The sequence below is a fragment of the Polyergus mexicanus genome, unplaced genomic scaffold (assembly GCF_030449975.1).
Source record: "Polyergus mexicanus isolate NDT 795.1 unplaced genomic scaffold, iyPolMexi1.0 SCAF_84, whole genome shotgun sequence".
Classification (NCBI taxonomy): Eukaryota; Metazoa; Arthropoda; class Insecta; order Hymenoptera; family Formicidae; genus Polyergus; species Polyergus mexicanus.
In genome coordinates, this window is record NW_027223404.1 from 1 (window position 1) to 10292 (window position 10292).

Consider the following 10292-nt stretch of genomic DNA (forward strand, 5'->3'; position numbering starts at 1 on the left):
AAGCAGTGGTATCAACGCAGAGTACTCAAAGCTGATTCAGAAATACACTGACAAACTTTCAGAACTTGTCGGGGGCACCAAAAGAATCATTTTTCGCAAATGGACTTAGGGTCGGAAATAGAAGACAGAGTGTTCGAAAAAGGTCGGAAATATCTCGAAATATCTAAAAAAATATAAGTTTTATAAAAAACTGTTTTAGACAAAAGTTGTAGGGTATAAAAAGATTTATTTACTGACTTTATGAGTTTGACCTTGGATGGCGTCGCCAAGGTCAGGTCGAGATTGCCTTAGGCAAGATCGGTGGCTGATCCAGCCAATGAAGGCAACCTCTCAGCCTGACCTTAGCGACGCCACCCAAGTCAAACTCATAAGGTCAGTACATAGATTTCGACTCTAGGTCCATTTGCAAAAAAATGATCCTTTTGATGCTCCCGACAATCTCTGAAAGTTTGTTGGTGTATTTCTGAATCACCCTGTATATATAATGTATATATATATATGTATATATATATGTATATATATATATATATATATATATATATATATATATATATATATATATATATACATACAAGATGTCCCAAAACACCCTTAACAATGCTTGTGAGCAGGTAGAGCATAGTAAACTGAACAGAAAAGTCCTGTATCATTTTTTTCTATAATGCTTAATAAAGGAGTTATTATTGAGTAAGGTTTAGCCAATCAGCGCCGACTTTTAGTCGGACGCACGTCGGTAAGCTGCCCGCCTGGTAGTGTGCGCCGCCGTACCGACGGAGCGCTCACGCACACCACCAGGCGCATGGCTAAAGGTCGGCGCTGATTGGCCAGACTTTACTCAATAATAACTCCTTTATTAAGCGTTATAGAAAAAAATGATACAGAACTTTTCTGATCAGTTTACTGTGCTCTATCTGCTCACGAGTGTTGTCAAGGGTGGTTTGGGACACTCTGTATATACACATACGCACATGTGCGCGCGCGCACACTCCACACACACATACACAAAAATATATATATATATATATATATATATATATATATATATATACTGTAATATAATATTTATATACATTGTTTACAGACAAGAACACATTGGTAAAAAACTCTAATGAATCAGAAGCGGATAAAGATGATACATTACAAAATGTGAATGAGACAGTTGAATCTATTGCTGGCCCAAGTAATCATGTGCCTATTGTAGAAGACATGAACGAATATGAATTAAATGATTCTAATGATGACATCAATGTGCCGCCGATTCACGATGATTTTTCATTTATCACGAGCGACACAAATAAAAATGCATTTGATAGTGATAAGGAATCTGAAATTGATATGAATGAATCATTGGCGCTGAATGAATCATTGGCGCTATTAGATAAAAAACATTTAAGCAAAAATACGACGAATCCTGCATTAGTATATTTATTAGAGTATAGTGGTTTATCTCAGAATCAGATCATGCATCTCATGAAATACAATAAAAACAAGAGCCATAAAACAAGAACCGCAAGCAAAAATGTAAAAGTGCACGAGAAAAATACTAATTCAGAATTAACTGAAGATAAAACTCCAGCAATTGCTAAATCGATATTAGCACTGCCTGAAAATTGTATGGAAATTTCGACATCTATAGAATCACAGAATATGCAAAATACATGCACGACCAATGATGATATGATTGTTGAATTAATTTCATCTAACATGAAATCGGATGATTTCATCAAAGAAGAATCATTAAAAAATAACGCTGAAGCATTAGATATTCTAACATCTAGTCTCATATCCTCGGTTGATAAATCAATGATGTCTGAGGAATGCCCTTCTTCTCCTACAAAGTCTAATAACAATATAAGAGTTGAATTAATTTCAACAGTACAAACAGACACATCAGATTCCGATTCTGATGGTTTTATAGAGATTCAAGATGTTCCAGTACCTTATACGGGAATATTAGAAAAAAATATTACAGAAAACGTCGAGATAGCTTTTAAGACTGATGAAAAATTAGAAGACGATATTTTCGCTGACATATTTGAGAAAGCGGATAAAAATAAGAATAGAGATGAAAATTTGTCAACTGGTTGTTCGAAACAAATACAGTCTGTCAATGAAAACGGTGAACACCAAATGCCATTAATTTTTGAAGACAACAATTTGAAAATCAATTTATTGAATACTACATCTGAGGAATTGATTATAGAGAAAACAGAAATCAAATCACTGGAAAATATTCAGTTAGTTGAGAATGATGATGGGAAAGTGCACGACTTTCAAGACTCCAACAACTTAATAAAACAGAATAATTTAGATTTACTTATTCAAGACAATGTTTCTAACGAATACATGCAAGAAAAGATAGCAGTATTGCCTACAAATGAAGAAGATTTAATAGAATTGAAGGTATACTTCCAGTATTATTTCTGTAAATAAATTAATGTTTCAATTTATTTATTTATTCATTTATATCTGATATGTGTGAATTTGCTAATTTCAGACACAATTAGAATATGAGCAGGAAGAACTTACCAAAGGCATTGGCAAATTTGAGAGACAAGCTATCAATATTTCTGATCAGATACAAACCGAGGCACAAGTATATTTCAGAATATATTGGAAACAATTTTTGTTGTGTGTACAACTATATTGCATGTGTCATATTATGTTTGTTTGTAGGAATTGTTACGTTTATTCGGCATACCGTACATAATAGCACCAATGGAAGCAGAAGCGCAGTGCGCATTTTTGGAACAAATTAAACTCACCGATGGTACGATTACAGATGATTCCGATATTTGGTTGTTTGGTGGTCAATATGTATACAAGAACTTTTTCAACAATAACAGAAGAGTGTTACAATTCCGTGCCTGTGATATTCAACATCATTTTAGTAAGCATTAGATAAATCTTCATAAATATATATTTATTTTTAAATACAACATCAAAAATATATATTGAATATATATCATTTAAAATATTTGTGAGAAATTAAAATTAATTATAAGATCATTTATTGTATATATACGTGCGTGTATGTTTAACGATTAACACATTATATACATATCGCAGAACTCAGTCGGAATCAATTGATACAATTGGCCCTTTTGGTCGGTAGTGATTATACTACAGGAGTTGCGGGTATTGGTCCAGTCACCGCGCTAGAAATATTAGCCGCTTTTCCCGCCGAAGGGGATAACGTATTACACGGATTATATAATTTTTGCTCGTGGATTAAAGAAGGAAAATTTTCTGGAAAAACGGGCCTACACAATAAGTTGCGAAACGTGAAGTTGGACAGAGGTAAGCGGTAATCATCTGCAAAACATGATCAGATAAGGACGAATAGTCTCTATATCACTTACTAGTGATAGAGAGGAGAGGGAGGGGGGAGAGAGAGAGAGAGAGCAAATAGTGTAACTAATTTCAGATTTAATTTCAGATTTTCCGAATCAAGCAGTCGTCCAAGCGTATCTTTTTCCTACGGTCGATGAATCAAAAGAGACTTTTACTTGGGGTAAACCGAACATTGTGCTTCTTTGCGACTACACCAGGCAGAAATTTGGATGGACGAAAGGCAAGTTTGATGACACAATCATACCGGTATTGAGGAGAATGGAGGAAAGCAGGAATCAAAGATTGTTGGACATGTATTTTAAAACGAAAATATCGCCGCGATCCATCGAGCCAATCTTGAGTAAGAGAGTGCAGAAAGCTCTATGCAAATTAAATAACGTCGATATGGATGAAGAAAATGTAGATGGCAAATCTCGATCTAAAAGAAATAAAATAAGCAATGCCGTCCTAAAGTTGAACGAAGAAAAAGATATAGTCGATTTTGAAACATCAACTCACAAGACTAAATCGGTTCCAAAAGTAAATGCTACCACCAATAAACCTCTTAAATCCATTGACAAAAAAAAATATACCAAGGAATATATACCACAACGAGAAAAGGATAGAGAATGTGCATTAGAAAGAAAATTACATGCTATAGAGATATTTAGAAAATCAAAAAAAGGTTTAGATAAAACAAGAAAGGTAAAATGTGCAGCACGAAAGGTCAAAAAAGAGGCAGAACTATCGGAAAGCGATAGCAACTAGATCTAATTTTTTGTATTAAAACAAAAGTTTTTATATATTGTGAATAACAACTTATAAGATTTATCAGAACCAAATTTAATTAACGTTCCTAATATTATCAATGATGTCTTCTGTATTTCAATTTTGCATCTTCCTTCGTTCTTAATAGTCGTCCAATTTGCAATGTCCTTTCTATGGTTCTGAAGATTGTGTATAAAAATATGTGTGAATAATGTGTGTTTTTACATACATACATCTTTTTATATGTGTAAAAATACAAATTATTTTTCTCTCAAAAGGACTATATATTCCAATAATTCTATTTTTTACATTCAGTAATATAAGGGTTCACAGAAGACATTATCATCATCTCTGTTAATATAGCTCTGTAAAATACAGATTCATATATTTATATGTATATATACATAAATTGTAGCTAAAAATTATGTATTTTAATATTGTGATGATAAAGAATAATGAATAGTTAACAGAATGAACAAATATAGTCGATAAAATGTGGATATCTTTCAAAGTTCAGTTTGCGAAAAGCCGTTCTTTTTTAATCGCTTATAACTTATTAAAAATTATTAATACTTCGACATTTTCAACGAATAAAAATGCATCGACTTTGATACATTGGGTCTGTTCTTTATAGCTGAAAACTGGCTGCACTAGTTCAGCTATAAAAAACACTCATTCTGTATGTATATACGCGCACGCACGCATCGTGTACATATACACATATATACATATACATACAAAAATGCATACATATATATATATATATATATATATATATGCATATATATACATATATATATATAACACGATAAATATAGAAATATGTAAAATACAGTAAATATTTTGGCTGTAGTAGGAAAAAAATTGTCAAAGTTAAAAAAAAAAACATTTTTTACGTTGATACTGTTTGAAAAATCAAATAGATCCGGATTATGAAAAAAGTTTAAAGTATCACAAAATAATATAGTTTTTGATATCTTCGTAAAAGAAAATAATTGTAATTAATATTTTTCCTTATTTATGATAAAAACTTTTGATCGTGAATATCCCGTAAAATCAACTGCAAGAAACAAAAAAAAAACGAGTAATTTGCAAAAAGAGAGAGAATATTTTTCTACAATTTTTAGTAAATATAACTTCTAAACAAGTAAAGATCTAAATCAAGTTTTGTGCACAAATATTTATTAGAGTTTTTTTAATATGTGTTAATTTTTATTTTTTTGGCAATGTTTTTTCCTTTTCAAATTTATCAATAAGTGCTACAATACGCAATTTTCCATAAGAATCAATAACTAACTTTAAACTTAAATAATTTTCAAACCGTTAAGAGAATTGTGCTCATATTTTGCACAGATACTCAGAAGAAATAATAGAATAGTCTATGAAATTTTTTGCTTTTGTCAATGTTTTGACATATGACACACATCCTTAAAAATATAAAAAAGAAAACATACAATTTTATTCAATTAAATGATTTAAAAAATGAGTCGATTTATCATTTGTCTTGTGTATTAATTAATTCTAAATCTGCACATTTTTATCTTTAAAATTATAAATTCCAGACAATTCATCAAGAGAAAAAGAATTACCTTTGACAATATTTTAAAAAAATAATCTTTATAACAATTTATTTGTACGAAAATATAATGCATTAACAATGAAACATATAATACTAGATTATATGGGTTTGTATCTACATATGTACATGTACATGTACATGTACATATGTATACCATATTGTATATATCTACATTGTATATCATATATATAGTTGAACAATTAGCACTTTACAATAAAATTAGAAAAAACAGAGAGAGAAGTTTACAAATCTCGATATGATAAAATATTCTGGTACATATACAATTAATAATATATTATATGTAGGATAATATATACAAAAACATATCTGTAGAACACACACACCTCTCCATAGTTTATATAAACTTATACAATTATATATAAATAGATTTATCAACTTTTCGTCAATCTACAAGCAGGTATTTATTAAATCAGTTTTCTTAAGTATTAATATAACTACTATTTCTCTGATTAAGAGAAAAAAAACATTATAAAGAGATAAATCATGGCTTAAAAAAAATTTGAAGCTTTATACATTAAAAATCGTAATAAAACTCTCATATAGCACCAGCTTTCTTAGCACCATTTTATACATAATTTAATAAGATCCGAATATTATCATTGATTTAAACCGAATAATTTTAAAGCATTAAAAGCGGTAGCCAATGCAACTTGCTCCGGCGTAGTTCGCATAAATGCCGCTACCATTTCTACAATCGCTGGCAAGGCACATGGTTCGTTACGTTGAAAGGTGCAATAACGATGAAGGAACATCATAGACCGTTCAGTTAAAGCGTCCTTCACATGTGCGGGTAATTTGCTGGCTCTGGTATTGGGATACATAAATGGTGCGTCGGTTTCTACTAAGATTTTATCCAATGGCACCTGTCCACCTTCTAGCAATTGTCTTATCCCGCTGTCAGACTTATCCTTGCATAAGTAACCTGTGATACCTAGATAAAAGCCTTGATCCAAATAAATGTGCGCCTCCTCTGCAGTGCCGATGAAGGAGTGAATCAGAACAGGCGGTAAACGATTCTTATATTGACTAAGAACTTCTAACACATCCTTTTGTGCACTTCTTTCATGTATTACTAATGGTTTATTTAATGTACAGGCTAATTCTATTTGTTTATGAAACACAGCGCGTTGAGCTTCCGGGGCTGAAAAGTCGCGACTGTAATCCAAGCCACATTCTCCGATTGCAACACATTCAAGATTATTGGCTATGCTTTCCAGTTCACACAAAGTGTCTGGGTCCTTCCAAGATTTGGCATCATGCGGATGTATGCCAGCTGTCGAGTAAAGCGTTCCGGGATATATTCTAGTTAGCCTCAAGGCTTCTTTGCTGGAACGAATGCTGGCACCTATCACCATAATTTTTTGTACACCAGCATCCTTTGCTCTTTGTATTACACTATCTAAATCTCGACTATACTTCTTATTCGTTAAATTGGCACCCACATCAACTATAATATAATTTTCATAGCATTGAGTCATGGATGATGGAACAGCTTTCTCCTCTTCAGCCATTCCTTTAGATTTCTATGAGACTATAAACTGAAGTATAAAAATATTATCAATATTATCAATATTACTTCATTCGAGATAATAAATATATGATATTATTCTATTATAAGAGAAGATCAGCTCTGATATCTCAATGGTATACATAGATATACGCGCGCATATGTATGAATTGGATATATAATAGAATATTTTTAGAAATACATGTATTTTTAGAAAGCATACTATTAAAAAATATAATTCATAAATATGGGCTCTACATCAATATAAATTTATTAAACCTATTTTTATTAAAAGCATTCTCGCATTTATAACTAAATAAGTGCCTGTTTGCAGATAAAGTCTAAGAAAGCAGTATAAGTAGATTTGATTATTTATATGTAATTATATATATATACATATATATATTTTTTTTTTCAAACATGAACATATTAATTTAACATAAGAGAGATCATTAATATGTATCACTGTATAAATAAGATGATCATATGTAACAAATCATTCATAGTAATGGATAAATTAATGCGAATTTGGTCACTCAAATTAGATCACATTACTGCATATTAAAGGCTGCTATATACAGAATGAGTCACTAGAAACTACATTTCAAGATATCTTCACAAATATTGATTTTACATAAAAACGTTTAAGACAAAAGTTAAATAATTTTAAAAGGAAATTTTTAGATGAAGGTGTCAAAAAGTTTTGAGTCATCTCAAATTTTTTAAATGGGAAGCCCTATTTTTAATCAACTATAATTGTAGAGGATGAAAAAACGAATTCAACGACCTATAACACTTTGACCATAGGGTGATCTTGAAATGAAAAAATCTAGAAAAAACAGGAGTAATAGCTAAATGATAAAAGTAATAATTTTTCAAACAAAATAAATTAATTTTATTTAATAAAATGCTATTTTTTGGAATCATTCGATATTGATAATACATTGCTTCATATCTTTGAGAGTTGTTGGTACATCTGTATACTATTTGTTCACTCATCATTCCAATAAAATCCCATTGACACATTCTTTTTTGTTATGTTTATCAATTCGAAGACATGAAACAACATTTTATCAATGCTTATTGAATGATTCCAAAAGATATGTTGCAAAGAATATGCACATCTTTTAAAAAACGTATTCAAAAGTGTAATGAAATGAATGGACAACACTTTGACCATCTTATTAAATAAAATTAATTCATTTTGTTTGAAAAATTATTACTTTTATTACTTATCTATTACTTCTTCTGTTTTTCTAGATTTTTAAATTTTAAAATCATTTCACGGTCAGTGTTATAGGTCGTTGGATTCATTTTTTCATCCTCTACAATTATGGTTGATTAAAAATAGTTTTAAAAAATTTGTGATGAACTTCAAAACTTTTTGGTGCCTCGATCTAAAAATAAGATGACCAAAATGTAATCCTTTCAAAATTATTTAACTTTTGTCTTGAATGTTTTTTTGTAAAATCAATATTTATGAAGATATCTTAAAAGGCAGTTTTTAATGACTCATCCTATATAAAGTTATCTAAATAAAAAAGATAATATAAACATTTTAAAGAATTAAAACTTAATAATGATATATTGTCACGTTATTTAGCAGAATATACATTAATTATAATTCATTATCAAAGTGTTCATACAAGATATTAAAAAAATGAGTCACGTATTTTAAAAGCAGATAGTATTGATCAAAACAAAAAAAGTCTAATTAACATGGGTCCTTCAATTAATATCTTCGAAGATACAGACTACCTTTCTATTCGGTTCTTTGTCTTTTTGCTAATCCCTTAGATTTTTGGCTATAGGGACACTTAAAGATTTTGGTGTATTCAACATCCGTTGATGACGTACAAGCACTGCAGGACAATGTTTTCAATGCGTACCAGTAAATCTGAGAACAACCAGATGTGTTTGACACGTGACAACGAATGGGAACCACATAGAATACCTTCTATAATGCTGATTGCAAAACCATAAGGATAAGTATTCTCTTGTTTACTGCCTATTATAGAAATGACACAACCAATTAGAAAAGGATAAAGAGTTCAAATAGAAAGATAACTTACATCTTTGAAGATATTAATTGTAGAACCCATGTTAATTACTCTTTTGTTTTGATCAATACTACCTGCTCTCAAAATATGACCTTCTTCTTTAACATCCTGTATATTATGCCATTGTATTTAGATACATTTTCATATATTTAATATCCACCAGTACGGTGTAGTAGGGATAATCAAATTCGCTAAAAGTTAATAAGTTACATAAACAGGCACTTAACTTTCAAGTATTTAACCTACACGCGATGCATCAGAGTTCACGTCAATTAAGAGCTAAGATATTTGCGCGGGGCACGACTGAATCACGATTACAAAATGAAAAGTAAATGATACCGGTACAAATAAGAGTTGGAATCGAATGGAGAATTAATTGTGTTTATTATTGTACTATAAATAAAATGACAAACTTACGTCAATCCCAACCTTCAAATACACGAGCTATACGTATAATATACTCCACACGTTGGATGATGTGAATTTTTTTTCTTGGACAATTAGTCGTCGCTCATTTTTGTTAAAGTAGCCGTTGTATACACTCATATCATTAAATAACCATACGAAACAGAGCAAAAGAGAATCGAGTGTATGTAAACGGGCGCGTTCAGGAGACACAATCATTGAACATCGTTTTGTCAACACTCGACTACAGTCAATCAGTGATGAAAGCTCATGGAAATGGAAATTATCTCATAGGCAGAATCTTCTGCGCATGCGTGAATGACGTCACTGCCTTACGTGTCCGATCTCGACAGACTCGTGCTTAGGTGTAATATAGGACATTTTTTAAAGTCTATATAAATTTTCTATTGTTTTCATTAATATTTATGCTAATGGTATATTAAATAGCTATTATCTCTTTAAGGATCAACAAAATAAATTTTAAAAATTAAATTATATATAACTTCTTGCAACATTTCCTATACTTTTCCCGTAATGGGGCATAACGATACCCTTTTTATAACGTACACTATACACTATTGAGGCCTACTTTGCGCTATTGCGCATGTGCAAGATTTTT

At 30.7% G+C, this 10292-nt stretch overlaps 2 protein-coding genes across 2 annotated transcripts; one reads left to right on the plus strand and one right to left on the minus strand.

Annotated features, from left to right (window-relative positions):
* Positions 1 to 67: 67 nt before the first annotated feature.
* Mus201 (rad2 superfamily protein mus201) lies at positions 68 to 5759 on the plus strand. The gene is made up of 6 exons (XM_070314956.1): positions 68 to 142; positions 1082 to 2403; positions 2498 to 2596; positions 2677 to 2890; positions 3070 to 3300; positions 3440 to 5759. Exons 1-6 carry the CDS (start codon positions 100 to 102, stop codon positions 4099 to 4101), a joined length of 2571 nt encoding a protein of 856 aa, XP_070171057.1. The 5' UTR covers positions 68 to 99; the 3' UTR covers positions 4102 to 5759.
* A 105-nt stretch (positions 5760 to 5864) lies between these two features.
* LOC138944084 (3'-5' ssDNA/RNA exonuclease TatD) lies at positions 5865 to 9916 on the minus strand. Its single transcript, XM_070314958.1, has 2 exons — positions 9686 to 9916; positions 5865 to 7239 (listed from the first exon to the last, which is right to left on the minus strand). The coding sequence occupies exon 2, from the start codon at positions 7210 to 7212 to the stop codon at positions 6298 to 6300; it is 915 nt and encodes a 304-aa protein (XP_070171059.1). The 5' UTR covers positions 7213 to 7239; positions 9686 to 9916; the 3' UTR covers positions 5865 to 6297.
* Between the last annotated feature and the right edge of the window lie 376 nt (positions 9917 to 10292).